We start from the raw sequence: 20,639 nt of genomic DNA, 5'->3' as shown, positions 1-20,639 counted from the left end.
TGTTACCAGCAAATCACAGACTGTTTGACAAAAGATAAAATAACATTAAAAAGAACTTTCTGATTTTATCATCTGTATAGGATTCTGTGTCATCCTATTGGGTAATGACCATTGGGTCATTACTGAGTCTTGATAACTGGTAATGGGAGGCAAGGGCTCAGGCATGCATCACTCTGCCTTAACAAGTTTCTGTATATCCACTAAGCTTCAGTAGACATCTTTGTGTGTACTTTTAACTTGTAGCATAAAAACAGACCAATTAGATGTATCCTTGATCACTATAGAAAGGTTTAAACAAAGGCAGTGAGGTTTAAACCATCTGCGTGTAACAGTTTATCTGCGGCAGACATCCCAGCAAGTTTACCATTTGAAATTCTGCGCTACAGCTTGTGCTGATTTTGTATTCCAAACACCAAGTTGCTCTCTGCATGAGAAGAAAAATTAGATTATATATACTTTCTGTTGATGCCTGTCTGTCTTTTTTTTAAATTTCACTAAAAACTGAGTTGCGGTGCAAATCTGAGAAGCTGGAAAAAGAGTCACAAACTGTTGGTAACTTAGTCCAACAGAAATACTTACCACGTAAGCATATAATTAGGTATGACTGCATTTTTCTCAAGTCACAGATAATAATGAAAACACTGCCTGTGGTGCCACCTACATTAGCACCTCTTAGGTTTTTATTTCAGTGTTAGGTTTGCTGTGAACATTTTTATGTATGATATATATATAATGGTATAATGCCTTAAAATAAAAAAAACCCCACAGACTGTTTTGTGGAGAAACTAGTGTTGTTGAGGTCTGAAGCTTCATGTAGGGATCCTCAGAGCAGCCTCAACATCCTGGTCCCTCTTCAGTGCCTTGGCTAAGGGTGGGTTGACCAGTTCTGGGGGATGGTGGCATGATATTTTTATAGGGATAATTATAACTAAGTTGTAGAAATCTTTTTATCATTGCTTAGTGAAGTATGTTTGAATGCATATTAATGCTGGTTTTCAGTCACAATACCATTCAGAGATAGGTGCAGTGTCAGAATAAAAAGTTTTCATTGCCACAGGAGCTAGTGCTTTGCAGTCTACTATTGGCTTCTGTGACACAGCCAACAAAATTGTTCAGTGAAGCTAATACATGCATGCAACACAAAGTTTGGAATATTAATGATATTTTTTTATTGTTTATTCTGTTATAACTGTGGGAAATGTGCAGGAAAATGGGTCTAAACACCAAAAAAACAATTTAAGTAAGAAGCTGTCACAGTGCACTGAAAATATCGAAACTTAAAACATTTGATTTGCATTATTTCACACCAGCACTGCAGCGTAAATGAGCAGCATATGCTTTGTGAGGTTCTTACTATAATCCGTTGCAATGATCTACCCTTAGCTTTAATACATAGTGCAGCAATGCAAAATTTGCTGTAACCAGTACTGAAGATTCCTTAGTCTTCAATCTCTGTGTTGTATTCTCATAGTTAAGCATCTGTGATAATAATAATTATTGAAATTGGTAGCATTTCTGTCAGGCTTTCCATCTGATCATGTCTTGGGATTTCACAGCTATACAGAAGTAAGCCCTGCAATTTGCCCTAGAGCAGCAGATGGCTTTTTTTTTCTGTTATGGATATGAGGAACTGAAACACAGTTCAGAAGCAAGTCTTATGATGCCAATCTTGTTTGTAGAAGTAACTTATCTTTTTGGGTGCTACAATTCCATCAGTTTTCATTAGCCTAAAGCTTAAATCATACAGCTTTCCTTTTTTCAACAACTGATTTTTGGTGTTTTATTTTGTTTTGTTTTTAAATTAAACTATTTTTGTGCACGATCTGTGTGCTACAGGAACAAACCTGGTAGGAAAAAAACTCCTTCCAAATCCAGCCTCCTTGGTTTATGGTCCTGTATGGAAATGCTTTCTGGGCTTAAGAGGGGAGTCTCAAATTTGCCTCTCTGGCCAAACCCTGCATATTTTGCTGATGGCTGAGTGGATTGTGCGACCTCTTCTGAGACCCATGATGCTCAGTCTGTGTCACTGGAATAAACTGGCCTCTCAGACTACAGGTGTGTGGGAAACTGTATGGAGACACTGTGTAAGAGCCATCTGAAGCCTCTGCGTGTAAGGGAGAGTAGGGAGGTTTTTCACTGGAGGAAAACCTGATGATTCTCTGTATTGGTCAAAAAGAGATTTTAGGAAAGGACAAACTTCAGGTCTGGGCCAGCAAATGGGGTCTCTGTGCATACCTTTTGTACTTAAGAGCAAGTGGAAAGAGCAGCCTGGTTTTCTGCAGCCCCTGCATGCTGATCCCAGGACAGGGGCCACATGGGTGTACCAGCAGCTGAGCCTCTCCCTCTGCAGCCACCTCAAATGTATCTTGGCTCAAAGTCTGGGAGGAGCATAATGTTTCCAGCTATTTTGTGCAGGGAGATGGGAGAAAGTGTTTGCAGTGACAGTGAAATTTTGTCTGATCAATTTAATTTCTATTGCCAAAGTAACTCTGAATAATAGATATATCAAAGTCATCTGTGTGTGCTGACAGTACTGCTTACTCCTGCCAATCTGTGATGTGTTCTATGTCTCCTTTCAAAGAAAGATCACACTTTTTAAGACTTCATTTTATTGTTTTAGCTTCACAAGTATATTTCTGAACTTGGCTCATGTTATCTGGGAGATAAACAGAGAATGAAGTATGATTTATACTGCACTTTGGCCAAATTGCTCTTATGAGAAGGAGCAATACATTTATTGAATGCATTGAGGCTAGAATTAGTTTCTCAGTGATGATGATAAATGCTTGCAGTCCTGTAAACGTGCTGAACATTAAGTTGCTAAATTACTGTACCACTTTGAGATTGATTATCAAGTTTGGCCCTTTAAGCTTTCATGACCTGCACATGTATCCTGAGGACTACAGACATTCTGAATCTTCCTTAATGATCTTTTTTTCCCTAATTAAACTTTTTATTGAATTTTCTTACCCTTTTAATACTTGTTTTGATTTTCTTATGCAAAAATGACAAAAGCCTTGCACCAGCCATGTGATTCTCTATTTTAGAACAGTCCCACTTTGCAGGATTAGCCATTTTTAATGACTTTAATCTCCTTTTTGAAAGTGATTTTTCTCATTCTGCTACATTCCTTTGATTGCATTAATGTAGAATTATTATTCTAACCATCATTGCCAGACATTTCACACCACATCTAAAATACATCTTTCCACTAAAATATTACTCTGGTAAAATACCTTAGAATTTCCTCCTCAGTTCATTATAGATCTTTTCTTCACTTTAATATGGCATGTTAAAATTAACAGGGCTATTTTTCATTCCATAAAGAGATTAATGATAATGAGTTTTCCCTAATTTCTTCAGTTTAGGCCTCTAGTAATTTAGGATGTTGTTTGTAAGGAAGTAAAGGTAGGTTTGTTTCTGGGGCTGAAAGTTTCCCAATTATTTTTAAATTGTAAAAGCATGAGAAAACAGTCCAATAAAAAGAATCCAGAAGCTAAACATGGATATTGGTAAAAAGTCTAAATCAAGATAACAAAAAGAGGCAATCTCTGCTTTCAACTGTTTATCTAAATGCTTCCATTTTTATTATAAATCCAGCTTTGCAATTTGAGAAATGTGTTGTGTGCGTGTTTTTTTTTTTTTAATCAATGTTATTTTAGCACAGCAAAGTCTTTGTGTATGACTCACAAAGTAGTACCAGCTCTCTTTGATTTTGTTTTCTGAATAGCCCAATATGTTGGAAGAACAGCAGCTGGAGGGAAACTGGCCCTGTTTGAATGTTAAGAGTGCATTTTGAGGTAGATGGGTTCATTTCAGAGGAAAACCAGACCTTCTAAAAGATTTGTTCAATTTGCATGGCAGGCCAGTGCAATGGCTGGCATGAGTAGATATGAAGGTAATGAAGTTAAAGGTCAGTTGGCACTGTTACCACTGGATTTGGCCCTTTGCATTTACAGTTTCAAAACTGCACAATGAAGTTTTATTCACTGGAGCTGTTTTAAGTGCTTGAAGTTCACTCTGGTGTAGTCCTTCCTCTATGTGCTCCTGCCCAGCACACAGCACGAGTGATCTGGCTACAAAAGGGAAAGTATTTAAAATGCATATATTTTATAATGGTTTCCGCAAAGTAGACATTTTAAATGATTTTTTAAATTTCAGCCAGTAATCCCAAGCAGTAAATAAAGCAATGGTGGTGTGCTTTTTTCGCCTGTTGTTTTTCATATTTTCCCTGCCCAGCAGACTGCAGCAGCGGTAGCAAATGCAACATGTGCTGCCCTAGTTCAGGCCTAGCATCCCCCACTTGCTCCCCTTTGTCTCCTTTCCCCCTGGAGGAGCCCAGCTGGCGAGAGGAGGGAATTAGCCAGCCCTGAGCTACCGGCACCTCCCCGGGGCCCCTAATCCAGGCACTGGCAGCCGGCTGCCTCCTTCCCTCCGCCGGCCCGTAGCCGCAGGTCCGTGGGGACGGAGCCCCGGCAGAGCTGGGGGGGTGGGGGTGGGGGCGGGGGGGGCTCCCTCGGGACTGGGAGAAACTACGCGGCAGCGGGGCGGGCGGCGGAGGTGGCTCAAATTGGGATCATAAGGCTTTGTTGCAGCAGCAGGGAGAGACCATTCATGGTCGGGGAAACAAAACCTGAAGGAAAGTTTATGTAAAAACCAAGGGTTCATCGTCTGTTTTAGGTGCAGACTCAGCCAGGCTCGGAGGAGCTAGTTGAGCACAGATACCTTGAGCATCTTAGAAGCTTGGGTGCTTGTAGATGGGCTGGCGTGCATTTCAGGAGCAGGAGGAAGCATGTTCTTGGTGTCCAGCATCACTTTGGAGTGGGAGGTTCAGTTAAAGGGGAAAGCAGAGCTCCCTGGGGAGTGCAGGGCGAGAGGAGTGGGTGCCTGACCTGTGCATCTTGGAAAACAAGCAGCCCTGTCGTGCAGGAAACGTTGTCGTGCAGAAAAGTATTTGCTTTAGTTTTAACAAGGTAGCTCTGCTGCCTGTTTTCCCGGGATGAAAAAGGTATTTGCCAAAGCAAATGGTGCCACAGGAGCTAGCCTCTTACGGTGGTGATATACTCATTATCCGAGTCTTTCTTTGAGAGCATCTCTGCCATACATGTGCTCTTCGCCTGGCGACTCTGTAGTTGGCAGGCACGAGGAGTGCGCGTGTGGCAGCCTACACGCACAGTTGGGGATTTTTTATTGGTTTGTTTTAGTAAGAGTTGAAGTAGGAACATTAAATGTTTTATAAGGACAATGTATCTGGAGAACCAGTTCCTTTTTCTGAATATCCAAATGTATCTGTGGTCAGCACCTTCCCACATTTACATGAATTTTATTTTTGCTTTGCTCCGCGGTTCAGTTTTATATCGGACTGGTCACATTTCTGCCTCTTTCAACATCTCTGCATTTATTGGAATATTTGAACTTACTCTCTTCTGTTTCTTGTTAACAATTCTGTTTATGAAAGCTGCCATGTATTTTTCCTAAAATGACTGCTTTGCTGCTGGAGTTGGTGCTGTGTTTCTTTATGGTAGTATCAAATTATAAAATATTTTCCAAAGCCTCATATTGAGCAAAGGAAATACTTATTAAAACAGAGGCTAGGCCATTGTTGATTTATTCTGAAGTAGATTCTTTTGTGATGTCTTCAGATTTTCAATTGTGATTTTCTGGTCTTTTAAAATTGATTCAGTTCTGTACCAAGCAGGCAGCATTACCTTTCATATGAATGAATGTGGTAATGGTGCAGATCTCTTCTCTGATTTTCTTGAGGTGTCTCAAATCTGATGCTTTTATTTCACTTAGATGTTTGACTCTGCTTTCGAGCAGCCTTTCATTCTGTTACAGTTCTGAGACAGAACAGAATGATTTTGTTTAATGCAGACATTACTTAATACCATCTTGATGTAGCATTTAAAAAGACCCACAAAATCACAGGTGATCACTTAACACTGTAGCTTTGAAAAATGTTTGTATTGCTTCATTGCACATTGTGTTTTGCTTTCTTTATTCATTGTTTATTGCTTTATAGTACAGTGAGCAGGTGTTAAACCTGCTAAAGAAAAATGCTTTTTATTAATACTATATGTTAGCATATTTTTGAATCATGTATACAAATGTATTTTTGTTTCTCTTTCTCAAACCTCCTTTGAAATTCAGGAGTTTGTGTTTTGTTTTTGTTTTTTTTTTTTTTTCAGAAGCCCATAATGTTGTTGAGAGCTTTGTCCTTATTTCACAGATGCACTGGGAATTGTTTTTAATCTCCTTTCTGCTTTCCCATTACAGATGGTGATGACGACCCACAACTCTCCTGGGTGGCTTCATCTCCCTCCAGCAAAGATGTTGCATCACCCACTCAGATGATAGGAGATGGGTGTGATCTCGGCATTGGGGAGGAGGAAGGGGGGACTGGCCTGCCGTATCCCTGTCAGTTTTGCGATAAGTCCTTCATTCGCCTGAGCTACCTTAAAAGGCACGAGCAGATCCACAGTGACAAACTGCCTTTCAAATGCACCTACTGTAGCCGGCTTTTTAAGCACAAGAGAAGTAGGGATCGCCACATAAAGCTTCACACAGGGGATAAAAAGTACCATTGCCATGAATGCGAGGCTGCGTTCTCTCGCAGCGACCACCTCAAAATTCACCTGAAAACCCACAGCTCCAGCAAACCATTCAAGTGTACTGTGTGTAAACGTGGGTTTTCATCTACCAGCTCATTGCAGAGTCACATGCAAGCTCATAAAAAGAACAAGGAACATATGGCAAAGTCTGAGAAAGAGGTGAAGAAGGATGATTTTATGTGTGATTACTGTGAAGAGACATTCAGTCAGACTGAAGATTTGGAGAAGCACGTAATGACACGCCACCCACAGCTTTCCGAGAAGGCAGATTTGCAGTGTATTCATTGCCCTGAAGTATTTGCAGACGAAAACTCGCTGCTCTCACACATTCATCAAGCCCATGCCAACAAAAAACACAAGTGCCCTATGTGCCCAGAGCAGTTTTCTTCAGTGGAGGAAGTCTATTGCCACTTGGATAGCCACAGACAACCTGACTCCAGCAATCACAGCATCAGCCCTGACCCAGTCTTGGGGAGCGTGGCATCCATGAGCAGCGCAACGCCTGACTCCAGCGCATCTGTGGAAAGAGGTTCCACCCCAGATTCAACTTTAAAGCCTTTGAGAGGACAAAAGAAAGTGAGGTCTGTGGATAGAGAGGAAAGCCAGAACTGGTCTAAAGTTACTTATAGCTGCCCGTACTGCTCAAAGCGTGACTTCAACAGCCTTGCTGTTCTGGAGATCCACCTGAAGACCATTCATGCAGATAAACCTCAGCAAAGCCACACGTGCCAGATCTGCCTTGATTCCATGCCTACACTGTACAACTTGAATGAACACGTGAGAAAGGTGCACAAAAACCATGCCTATCCCATGATGCAGTTTAGCAACATTTCTGCCTTTCACTGTAACTACTGCCCAGAGATGTTTGCAGATATCAATAGCTTACAAGAACACATCCGTATTACTCACTGTGGCCCAAATGCTACTCCTCAAGATGGCAACAATGCTTTCTTCTGTAACCAGTGCTCCATGGGTTTTCTGACTGAAGCAACCCTGACTGAGCATATTCAGCAGACTCACTGCAATGTAGGAAACTCAAAATTGGATTCCCCTGTCATTCAGCCAACACAGTCTTTTATGGAAGTTTATTCATGCCCTTATTGCACAAACTCCCCCATTTTTGGCTCCATCCTGAAGCTTACAAAGCATATTAAAGAAAACCACAAGAACATTCCTCTGGCACACAATAAGAAGTCAAAAGCAGAGCAGAGTCCAGTTTCTTCTGATGTTGAAGTCTCTTCCCCTAAAAGGCAACGGCTTTCTGCTAGTGTAAACTCAGTGTCTAATGGTGAATACCCATGTAATCAGTGTGATCTAAAGTTCTCAAATTTTGAAAGTTTTCAAACCCACTTAAAGTTGCATCTGGAGTTGCTGTTGAGGAAACAGTCTTGCCCTCAGTGTAAAGAAGACTTTGATTCCCAGGAGTCTCTTCTGCAACATCTCACCGTACATTACATGACAACTTCAACTCATTATGTATGTGAGAGCTGCGACAAACAGTTTTCTTCAGTGGATGATTTGCAAAAGCATTTGTTGGACATGCATACTTTTGTATTGTATCACTGCACCCTTTGCCAAGAAGTTTTTGATTCCAAGGTATCTATCCAAGTGCATCTGGCAGTCAAGCATAGCAATGAAAAGAAGATGTATCGTTGCACAGCCTGTAACTGGGATTTTAGGAAGGAGGTGGATCTCCAGATACATGTAAAGCACAGTCACTTGGGGAATCCATCAAAATCTCACAAATGCATCTTTTGTGGTGAGACCTTCAGCACAGAGGTGGAACTGCAGTGCCACATCACAACCCACAGCAAAAAGTACAACTGCAAGTTTTGTAGCAAAGCTTTTCATGCCATCATCCTGCTTGAAAAACACTTGCGGGAAAAACATTGTGTTTTTGATGCTAGTGCTGAGAATGGTACAGCTAATGGCATGACCCCAACAAACAAGAAGACAGAAGGGGCAGATATCCAGAACATATTAATGAAGAATCCAGATACTTCCAACAGTCACGAAGCCAGTGAGGATGATGTGGATGCTTCTGAGCCCATGTATGGCTGTGACATTTGTGGGGCTGCCTATACTATGGAGGTCCTCTTGCAGAATCATCGTTTGAGAGATCATAACATCAGGCCTGGGGAGGATGACTGTTCTAGGAAGAAAGCAGAGTTCATCAAAGGTAGCCACAAGTGTAATATCTGCTCAAGGACCTTTTTCTCAGAAAATGGTCTGAGAGAGCACATGCAGACCCATCGAGGCCCAGCCAAGCACTACATGTGCCCCATCTGTGGGGAACGCTTCCCATCACTCCTGACCCTGACGGAGCACAAAGTCACTCACAGTAAGAGTTTGGATACGGGGACATGTCGGATCTGCAAAATGCCGCTGCAGAGTGAGGAGGAATTTATTGAGCACTGCCAAATGCATCCAGATCTCAGAAACTCCCTCACTGGCTTTCGCTGTGTTGTCTGCATGCAGACGGTCACCTCTACCCTTGAGCTGAAAATTCATGGGACCTTCCATATGCAGAAATTGGCAGGAAACTCTGCAACCTCATCGCCCAACGGCCAAGCCTTGCAAAAACTCTACAAGTGTGCATTGTGCTTGAAAGAGTTCCGGAATAAGCAGGACTTGGTAAAGTTGGATGTGAATGGCCTTCCCTATGGCCTGTGTGCTGGATGCATGACCAGGAGCACCAATGGACAGTCTTCAGGCTTGGCTCCACAGGAGGTGAACGAGAGACCGTGTGGCAGTCTAAGGTGTCCAGAGTGTAGTGTCAAATTTGAAAGTGCTGAGGACCTAGAGAGCCACATTCAGGTAGACCACCGAGACCTGACACCTGAGACTAGTGGCCAAAGGAAAGGTACCCAGACGTCCCCTGTTCCCAGAGTAAGTACAGCTGAACTTAAAAATGTCTGAGGGATAAAATGCAGATTGTCAATGTGACAACTGATCTGATTTTTTTTTTTAACTATCACTTTATAAAATTATTTATGCTACCAAAAAAAGCAACAAAACAGGAAAAAAGGTAGAGTATCACACGTCGAAAAACTAGATGTTGCTCAGCCTTGCAGGCTCCTCAATTCCCAGCTGGCAGTGCATCATTTTTTTTACAATGCCCTACATTTACCAACAGATTGCTGGGGCACTTGAACAGTGGAGATTGAGTTTGCCCATGAATTCTGACACTACTGAACTGACAGATCTGGAAAAGCTGGGACATTTTCATGAAAAAAGGAGAGGCTGTGTACCCAAAGTGAAAAAAACCCCAGATCTTTAATTCTTGAGAAATGAGATTATTTCATACCAGGGAACTAAACACAAGCAGAAGGATAAAGGAATTCACGAGGAAAAATGTAGTGAATCCACTCTACCCTGCAAGTTCTTAGCTGGAAAACAATTTTGTGCTGAAGAGCTTGCCCTTGTGGATGTCTGTTAAAGTGAATGTTGTGAGGCTGCTTGGATGTCTGTGTGCATGCATGTGTGCTTGTGCCTATGTATGATTTTAAAAGGATCTGCTTCCTGGCCCTCCTGTAAGATAAATAGTTTTCTTAGCGTGTCTGGAAATTGTTGTCTAATGCAGGCTACAGATAATGATATCCTTCTTTAATGTTCACAGATAGCTTGCTTTGTGATTTCTCAGCTTACAAAATGTTTGGGAACATGCAGATCCAAGTAAGGGTTCAGAAAGTCTACTCAGGAGATTAGTACCATTTGCAGTGTATAGTATTTTAAAATAATTTGCTGACGTTTTGGTTCAAGAATGGGCCAAGTCAGTCTTTCCTCTGTCAGGAACAGATGGAATGAGAAGTAGATTTTGGAAATCTTCTCTGGAGACCAACAGCAGACACATCTGAGTATTGATATAATCTGACATTTTTAATTAAACATGATGGGGTGAGATTTTCAAAAGTATCCAAGGAAATTAGGCACCCAACTCCTAATGAATAATTCCAGCCATAGATGCCTGTTTATGTCAATCTGCTAATTAAAGCACCCACAAACACATCTTACTGCATTAAAAGAACCTGAAAATACCATTCATCTATAACACCAGGGGCTCAGTAAGTAAAAGAAGACCCTAAGTACATCCTGAAGATGCAGGCTGAGGTGCAGGCTGTGTCCCCAGTGGGACTTGTTATCTCCGTCTCAGTGCTTGGGCATCAGGGCAGCAGCGTCCAGTAGAGCTGGGCTGTGTGTGACCAACTCAGCACTGCCAGCCCCAGCACCTGTTGGCCTTTAATTTCTTTCTTTCCGGGTTTTTGTTTGTTTGTTTGTTTCCTTTTTTTTTTCTTTTTTAGTATAACAACTCGTTATTGTTCCCTCTGGGGGCAGTGAATGTGTCACTAAGCATCCAGGCACACACCCCTAATTCTGCAGAAAAATGAGGAATGGAAATAGCCCTTCTTCAGTGTGATACCTTTTGAGAGTTCAGCTGGGGCTTTGGCTAGGTCATTCTCCTTGCTCTTCCTCAGGCCTTTATTTCCTTCTAAATTCTTTAAAACACCTCTTAGGTAGGGCTAACTTACTTCATATGGCTATGTCTATAGCCTAAAGTGTTACTTTTCTATCAATGATCAGAAGCAGAATACATTGCCAGTTTCTGTTCCTGTTTATCACTTTAACTGTTTCTTTTCAGTGACAGCTTCCATACTTGTACTCTCAAGGGAGAGTTTTAAGTTCTTCAATGAACTTCTTTGAAGTTCAGCCCATGAGGGAAGGTCTTAGTTCCTTTGTTAAAGATAATGAAAAATCAGCATTTGTGATGATGGTAAATGATACCTTCAACAGGTATCTGTGGCCTGCTCATATGCTAAGATCAGAGACCTTTATGATATGCATCTTGGAATATATTGTTATTAGGAATAATTGATTAACTAATCTTCTTTATAGGTACAAGACCTGAATTCTGATATCAGTTCGTGTGGAAGCTTGGTGTTTCGCTTGGGTTTCTCAAGGCAATGAGTGGCCTTTGTGTCTGCCTAGCACATGAATCTTCAAAGAATTACACTGCCTTTTAAATGGTGATAAATCTGTCTATTTCAAGCCTAGCATTTACTTAACTTAGTTGGTTTCATAGCAAAGCTGAGCAAGTTGAACATGATCTCTCTTGTCATCTTGTTAGCCTGCTGCGCACAGGTGAAATATCATTTTACTGGAGCAATCTTAAATACACAATGCATGCAGAGTAATCTGCAGATAGCCAGAGCTGCTTCTCTCCAATTCTTGAGCCCTTCTGCATTTCTTTTTTAAAACACCTTATTGATTTTTTTTCTCTTTCTTAAACAGAAAAACAGCTGAAGATTAGGACAAGGCACAGTCAGAAAGAAAATACGGGGAGAATAGATTTTGAGTAGTGGATGTGTATTTCAGAGTAAATAACAATAAGCAGAATGAAATCCAAGCCAATGGAAAGGATGACAATGTAACTTCTTTCAATGTCAGCAATTGCTCCATCTGCAGTTGTATTTCTTGAATTTAAGAAGTGATCATGGAAACTTAAAGGAGTTAAAAAAATTAAATGAAGATTTAACTCTGAAGTGAAAAAAAGAAGAAAATAAATATTATCTCCTGATGAATAAAAAAGGAAAAAACTTGAGAATACTTGGGTAGGACTAAATGTTTTGTTTTGTTTTGTTTACATGGACATCACAGATGAAGCTTCCCTTCCAATATCTGGCACATGGATATTTCTCAAGACCTTTTTTTTATTCTATTACAGCTGTGTCAGAGGTAATGCTTTCGTGGGTTTTTGAACGTATTTCTGTGTGTAGGAGCTTTAGTTTTGAAGACATTTTAAAAATTCCTTTTAACATATCTTCTAGAGTAATGAGCATGTTTTGAGAAACATGCCTACTTGTTTAATATTGGAATGTCTCATTGCCCATTGTAATACTGGAAACAGTCACCTTTCAAGCAGCTCTTTCTCCTGTGCAGGCTTGTCCCTATTTTGTACTGCAGCTATCACAAACAATACTTGTTTAACATTGACAGTGGCAAAATCTTACACTTCCATTAAATTTCCATCTTGAATGGTGTTAGCATTTTTAGGCCACCTAGATTATTTGGACTGAAAAAGCAAAGGAGGTTGGAATAGAAAGTTGTAATAATGAACTCTATTGTGCTACTTTACTCAGTTCCTTTTCTCTTGCACACTTTCGTGGTCTTAGCTCCTTCTCTTTGTTCTCCCCCTCACCTTTTCTCTTCCCTTGTAAATCCACTTGAATGGAGGGATATTTTCTTTGTAGAACAGGAAACCATTTCCAGATTGAAAGGAGGGCAGTCTGGAAAACCCACAGGAACAATAGTTACTTCTGAAAAGAAACCAGAACCCTCTGTTGTTACTACTACTGTTTTGTGCCAGGATTAGAATTAAATGCCTTAGTGGGGGCTGAGGTCTCAGCTCCAAGCTTGCTCATCTGGTCTCTGTCACCTAAATGCACTCACCTAGACTCTTAGCTTCCCAGAGTCTGGACATCTTTGTTGTCATCGCTTGTGAAGACAAAACTTGAAAAAGAGGCTAACTGACCCGTTAACAATGCTTGTGAAGCCATGATTATCCACAAAAATGGTAATAGATGATCATATTTGGTACCACAAATAGCACAACCTTGTATTAAAATCCATCTACTGAGAATGGAAGTCTGTTTTTGTGACATTCTTTTTAAGAGCATTAATAATGAGGAAAAAATAATCAGGTCTTCCATCTCCTGCGTAGACATCTGGGCACTAGTGTAACTATAGTCATCTTGTGGCCTGTATGTGGCTGTTTACTAAGCTCACTCCATGTCAAGCAGGGTGCCCAATGACAAAAGCCATTGCCTCAGTTAAGCTGCTCTTTTGCATGTGTCTCAGCTGAGACTACAGATAATGCTCAGAGGAAGTCTGAAATCTGCTATCTTCTCTGAGGGGTGGTCATGCCAAGCAGAGTGTTTTACAAGTTTCTGAAATAGTGTGGAGGAGTTTGTGCTGGGTCTGTGGATAAACCAAGACATCCTGTCTCCAGATCTGTTGCTTTTAGAAGCAACAAAATCAATTAAAAAAAAAATTCATTTGTCTGTGTTTAATATAACTTTGCAAGTTTGAAATTGATTTGAACTGAAATATTGCCCTTTCTAGCTAGTAACTTAGGGAACCCTCGTAACAGAGATAAGTGTTGAACAAGGCACAGAACTTAGCTTTGAAGTTTTAAAAAAGAGGAAGGTTTCAAGTTTTAGATGTGACCACATGAATCATTCGCTACCCAATCCCATCTTTCTCTTCCAAGTTTTTTTGTTTTGTTTTTAGCGTTAGGAGCCCACCACATGTGTGTGTGCCAGCATGTTTGCAAGGACGCGTGTACGTATATGTGCAGTGCTTGCCTGATGGAACGGATTCCCAAGGAAGAGTGCTGCAGAAATCCAGCTGCTTTTCCATTAACAGCCTTGATTTCCGAATGGACTCCAGGAGGATACTTGCTTGAGCTGCCTAGGGATAATTAGCCAAACCAAACTATTTCCTTTTCCATGGTTGGCTGTGTCAGGCTTCGGCCAGTGGAGTATAGCTGCCTTCCTATTATCATGTTAATCACCCATTGTTGTTTTAGCCTAGGAAGCCCTGCCTGTGTACAAACACACACAGCCCACAGAATTCATGGGACACATGTAGCATCCATAGATTGCTGCATTTGTTGTTATGGTATTACAGCATGTTCATTAACCTCCAGCAGGCTAACTGGTTGCCATTGATGACATGGGAAGTAGTTAAGAAGCTCATGGCAGCACCTAATTTGTTCTCTCCTCAGCAGGTGCTCAAGGAAATTGGATCCCATGCACAGAGGGGATTGCTGCAACTCCTCTGTTTAACTCAAAACTTCTGACTTATTACTGCTGTCCTAAAAATGGGATTCTATACCTAGGTGTGGAGTGGAGGCTGTAAGAAAAAACACTGTGCTTCTATGAGTGCACAAAATATGCTCACAACATATATTGCTTCAAGAATGTTAAGAGGGTGTCATTTACTGAATTTGGTTTCTCAGTGCTAGTAGTTTGGGGTTCTCATCCATTCTTTGGCTAACTGAGCTTGTGGCCAGCATGCAGAGATGTCACATATGCTCTGCTGCCAGACACTCTAGCCTTAGGGATACAAACTGCACGCTTCTGCCTGGTGGTGAGTGTTACAGTAGGAGTTATTTTTGAGCAAGAAGCAGGTACAAAAAGCCTATTTTTTTCTGAATGGCCTGTCAAAAGATGTCTTTAAATAGCATATTCCTGTGCAGTAAATGAACACACACATTAGACCAAAGCACAGTAGTCCTGTTCTGGGAAATGAGAGGTTTTTGCAAGTGTACAAAAGCTTAGCATTCATGGTTTATGTTTTTCCTAACTTGGGTGTCTAACTTGTCAACATGCATTTTAATTTCTACAAATGATTTCTTGGATTTTTTTCCTGTCATGTTGCACGACTACACACACCACTGTCAATCTGAGTGCAAACTCCATTTTCCCTATTTGAATAAATAGTTCATGCAGTTGCCTCTTCACACTATCTCCTGACTTCTGCAGCTAAGCCTCCCTGGTATGACTTAGAGAAAAAAACACAACAGATTGTGTTAGAATACTGTTCTATGTGGTAATGCAGCTTGTCCAGGATTTCTGGAGGGAGACCATTACAAAAAAAGTATTTTTCCCCTTGTCCTTCATTTCCCCAGGTAACTATAGGTGTTTTGCCTACTGTATGTTGAGTTTATGTAAAGATGGATGTTTTTGAGAGAGTCGTCGTCGTCTGAAAAGAGAGTTGCCTTTCAATGTCTTTTATTTCACTCTGAAGAAATTTTTACTGCAGTGGCTTAAAAGACATGAGCAATCTGGTTATGGCTCAAGTACTCAATCAGATTTTCCAGTACTGTAATTTGAAATTTTTAAAGTTGAAATTACAAAATCTTCTAAAGCTGGCTCTTAGTTAGAAATTGTATTGATAGTTCTGGAAAAGACCAGCCCAGCTTGGTGTCTTGTTGGGGTTATACAAGCAGAAAAGGCCTCATTGGAGGAAAGTTGAAGCATGCAACATGCTTATATTCATGATCACAATTGCCTTATGCTACAGTGCAGTTTTCTCTAATCTTTTTTTGGTTATTAAACAGAAAAAGACCTATCAATGCATCAAGTGCCAGATGACCTTTGAGAATGAGAGAGAGATACAAATCCATGTCGCTAACCATATGATTGGTAAGACATTCTTTAAACTAGGCCACTCATCGGCTGCTTGTTTTTTGCTGCTCTTTGAAATTTGCCATTCTAATAACTTGTTAATATTCATGCTGTAATTTATTTTTTTTATCTTTCAAGGAAAATGATTTTGATGTAATGATTCTTCACTTCAAAGCTTTTTAAATATGTGGTTATAAAAGTGTTACTGCTGAGCTTTTTTCCTTATCCTTTTGAGTCCTCATGTAGCATTTTCATTTATATTAAAATAAAACTTTTGACAGTATCTTCCATTTGATAGCATAAATTTATCTCTATCTATGGAAAAAGTACTTGCCAGTTGTCAACCACTTAGGAGCAATTATGTTTCAATTTTGTATGTCATGACATTGAATGGATTTAACTGCTAGCATTTTCCCAGCTAAGTGTGGTGAATTCCTGAGGAGCACTGTCAAAACAAAACACTTAGAGTTATTTCAGTGGTTTTATTTCTTCTTTTTCCAACAATTCTGGACTTCTGAAAGTTCAACTTTTCAGTCATACAAGTGCTTTAGAAAATCAATTTTTGCTTCTACTACAGTCCTGTTGCAACAGTTTGCAGTAAAGTGTTATAATCTGATGGGTTATATTTCTGCTGCAACTGCATGGTAACTTTTCTGATGAATACAAACAAATGTTTTCACCGTCTGTACAGATGTTATAAATATATGTGTTGGCCCAAGAGGTCAGTTTATTTTGGTGCACAGACCACAAAGGAGATGATTACATATGTCACTATAGGCATATGTTGGATGAGGTTCTTCAAGGATGCTACAGTGCACGCTTTGGTCTCGTATATTCACATGCAGCATTTATCTCCCATAAGAATAATGTTTTTCCTTCAACAATTTTACATGAAGGAAACTGTTTTCCCATCAATGCATGTATGTAACTCCTATTATCTTTGAGGTGAATTATGCATAAATACCAGGGAGAGAAAAATATAAACTGTCATAATCTTCCCACCTCCAAATGAAAAATACAGATGCTAGTCACAATTTTCATCTGAGAGTGAGGCAGGAGTTTGAAGTCAATGTCAAGCAGGTTAAGATGAAGATATCTAAAAATGTTTGCTTTTGAAGCAGGTGTTAATGTGATCTTTTGTTTGCAAGCTTGAAAAGTGAGATCCTTGTTAATTGGACCATAGTGATTTCATGTAGCTCCTCACTAGATTATATTTTTTTTTAAAGAAGCCTCAAAGAAAGTCCTTAGATAAGCTTAGCAGTTGTTTCAACTTAATTTGTGATCCAGTAGCTAATAAATGATATTAAAATACAAAGGTAATGAAGTGCTAAGTTAAGATTCCGTTTGACTTGAAAGAGGAATGCTTTTTACATTTGGAAAGATGTAATTCCTTCACTTTCTAGTAACTGATGTATAACATTTATTTATATACATCCCCAAATCAGTGTTGTCTGGAAAAATACAAGGTTCACTATTACTGCTATTGGAAAACAGCACTGGTAGAAGATATAGGAGGCTGAGAAAAGTGTAGAGCTACTGTTTGTCAAAACTGTACCTATTGTTTCCTTGAAGCTATACATAAGTAATTATACATGTTTGGGAGAACTCTGTATATAAACTACAAAGTGGACTTGGTGCTGTACATGCAGAACATTGTAAATACCAGGACATGGTAAGAAAATAGTTGATTATTCTGTTGTGCTGTCATGTCTTTGTGCTGCTTTGATGAGATACGGACTGAGAATGTTCATTAAGTTCAAGTTGTCCCGTTTTTTTCATGGTGTAGTTTGGGAAAGAGTGAAGTATAGAAACCTTTAATATGGAGCCAAGTTTCCTGCCACTCAGTACATCTCAGTTCACAAAGCACTTGGGCCCCATTTCCTTCAGCACATGTGACTGCTTCCAAAGAGGTGCTGCCAGTGAGTTTGCTCTTGGTGTTTGTTCTTTACTGGAGAATACTGAAAGGCAAAGGAGAGGCTAGAAGTCACCATTTCTCCAGCAATAAATACTGGGCAGATTTTTGGTGTTAAGTTCCACAGTGCTGAGTCATAGTGCTGAGTCAGTACTAGTAAGAAAAGTGATGAATTGCCTTCTGAGCTCGCTCCTGTGCCCTTTGTTCAAAGCTTGAGAGCCTTGATGCCTTACTCAGGCCATAGGAGGGATGGGCATGTGCCTCCTCACTTCTTAGGCTGGTTTATTGCTTATAAAATAAGGTGAGAGAAAGAAGCTAATATAACTGTTTCTGCAGCCCAAGTCTGTGTCATAGGGGTTATTAGTGTCATCACTGTCAGTTTAAGATCTACAAATTAGGATTTGTTTGTGCTGAGATCCCAGGGTGAAAATACAGGTGTTTGGGGAGGAGCCAGACTGCGTCTCCTCAGGAGCTTTGGCTTGGACTTGTCTCAATGAACTTGTATCTGTCTAAAATGAAGGTGTCTGGTTTAATATAGTCATTGAGATGCTGTCTGGGGAAAATGAATGATTGATACCAATCTAAGATAAGAGTTTGAGTAGGATAAGCATTTCCAGGGAGAGATTTTTATCTCTCTTGAATTTGAAGTGAGCCAAGACAATGAAGTTAGCCTTGACATGTAATTTTTAGGTAAAATAACACTTGGCTTTCATAATCCAAGATCTTTCAGCAGCACTTTCTTCTCATACTTTGACAAACATAAAATCAATAGCTGAGATAGCCTAAGCACTTGCTTACAGTTTTATTCTGTTGAAGTGACTGTCAACCAAGGAATCTCTGCTCTGTAGCATTGACACCTCTTAAGTATCAGAGCCTCTAATATGATTAAAGAAGTCAATTATTTCTTACATCATTGTCTTAAAAAGTGCATGCATTTAAGTTGGCTGTGCCTCCCTCTTCAACCTCTCTGCTCCTCAGTCTGGACTCGGAGACTCTGTCCTTAATTTATGGAGTTAGGGGGTTTATTGTTTTCAAAGGAGTATGCAGGGAATTTCCAGTGCAACTCCCACATACTGCTTTGAAAAATCAGCCTTCTGCACTCTAGCCTTTCATTCTGTGCACAAACACAGAGACACACTGGGTCCTGCGCAGGGTCCCTGGGGAAGGAGCAAGCTGGATACATCCCTAGAGGAGGTAAATGTTTTGTTTCATTTTACGCTGGGGCCAGTAGGAGGGCTGTGAGCAGAACAGACCTCCTTAGCTGGAGTTAGCCAGGAAGGGATCTGTTTAGAAATGTTTTCAGCTTGGGCAGGGGCTCAGGGTGGAATTTTTAGAGAGCAGAGGTCTTTGAAACATTGCACTGATTCAGGCTCCTTTGAAACATTTCTGTGCCCACAAAAAGGGGATCCCCCTTTGAAACATTTACAGGCATTGGGGGAGTCCACCTGGGACTATATCAAAAACTTTCGGTAGTTCTTGCTGCCTCTGTACTTGCTTCCCTCCTGTTGTGCTGACCTGGCAATGTTTAAAGCTTCTCCCCCTTTCCTCCCCACCTACCACTGCCTCTGATGTGCAGGCTCTGTTAGATTAGGGGAAGATGGGCGTAGGCAGCTGTGGGCTCTACAGGGAGCATTGAGCAGCAATGGCAGCAGCCAGAAGCAGGGAAATTTGTCAGTACAGTTTCTCCCCGGTGGCTGGGGAAGCCATGGAACTTCAATCTCTATCACTGGGCTGCCATGGAGTCCACAGAGCACATGGGCAGTGACTGCTCCAGAGAAAGGGCCCTGGCACTTCCCTGTCCCACACTACCAAGAGAGATCCAGCGCAGAGCCCTGCACAGGGAACATCAGGATTTGGCCCAGGGTTTTCCTATTGGGTTTTTACATCTGTACTGCTCCCACAGCCAGGCAAAAAGCTGTAGTTAATGTTATTCAGGGTGCATGCAGTTGTACAGACTTGTTGGTCTCCAGTCAGGCTGTCATCCCGTATCAAGACAAAGTGATTTCAGATTTGTGCTGGGGCTTTCAGCTGTTTGAGTAGGAGAAGTGGACATAGCAGTACTTCCCTCTGTCTCACTGAGATGGGGGGTGTTTTGTGTTTAATGTTCAAGAAGGGTGGACAACTATCCCCACCCTTCTTTTTCCCTTTCTCTAAGAAATTCTTCTGGCAGATGTGCACAGGAAGGTCAGCTGGGGTGCAGTTAGTGCTGGAACAGGGAAAATAATGATTCCTGGTCATGCTCTAACAGTGGGGTTGCTGCAGGACCTTCCTGCCTCAGACTCCAGAGGACTATGGGCTCATGAGAGGCTGATTCCTTGGAGCTCAGCAGAGCCCTTCCCCAGTGCTGCTCCTGTCCTTACACATGCAATCGCCAGTGCTCCCAGTCAAAATCCATGTATGAAAGCTGGTGAGCAGCGAGGGAGAGAGAGGGGTGCAGGCTGGCCATGTTGTCGTATATGCAAGGTGAAGCGTGAGGCTCTGTTTGTGCTTTGAGAGCCACTGGGGACAGAAGGGAATGTTGGAGGGAAAACTTCCAGAAGTCACATTGAAATTGTTCAGTGGTCTCGTTCTTGGACTGCTGTCTGGATCAATACCTCCCTGTTTGATGTGATGGGGACAACCAAATTAAACACCCTGTTGGGAGGAAGTGGGGAGAGTTTTCTGAATACTGCTCTAAGCCTGACATATCATACATTGTATCTGAATTACCCTTCCTGTCCTTGGAGATCATGTTTCAAGCTCTGGAAACACTCTGTCAGAACTAAACACAAAGAGGGGATAACATCCATCTACAGCTGTATTTCTTTCAGAGCCATACAAGTATTCTAAACAGCAAATGTCCAAATATAGTTTGTTATTTTGTTAACATTTAAAAATAACATAATATTAGAAAATACTAAAAATACCTTTGTTGCTTATAAGAGGTCA

At 40.9% G+C, this 20,639-nt stretch overlaps 1 protein-coding gene across 1 annotated transcript in view; it reads left to right on the top strand.

Moving 5' to 3' along the window:
- The window catches only part of ZNF423 (zinc finger protein 423), a 161,309-nt gene that overhangs the window by 56,966 nt on the left and 83,704 nt on the right, over window positions 1–20,639 (top strand). The window contains exons 3-4 of the mRNA XM_054389523.1: window positions 6,277–9,500; window positions 15,733–15,817. Coding sequence (XP_054245498.1) covers window positions 6,277–9,500; window positions 15,733–15,817 — 3,309 coding nt within the window. The remainder of the gene's footprint in view (window positions 1–6,276; window positions 9,501–15,732; window positions 15,818–20,639) is intronic.

Source organism: Indicator indicator, chromosome 19 (assembly GCF_027791375.1).
Source record: "Indicator indicator isolate 239-I01 chromosome 19, UM_Iind_1.1, whole genome shotgun sequence".
Taxonomy (NCBI): domain Eukaryota; kingdom Metazoa; phylum Chordata; class Aves; order Piciformes; family Indicatoridae; genus Indicator; species Indicator indicator.
The sequence above is the reverse complement of the archived record's forward strand: the minus strand, read 5'-3'. Positions and strand labels throughout refer to the sequence as shown.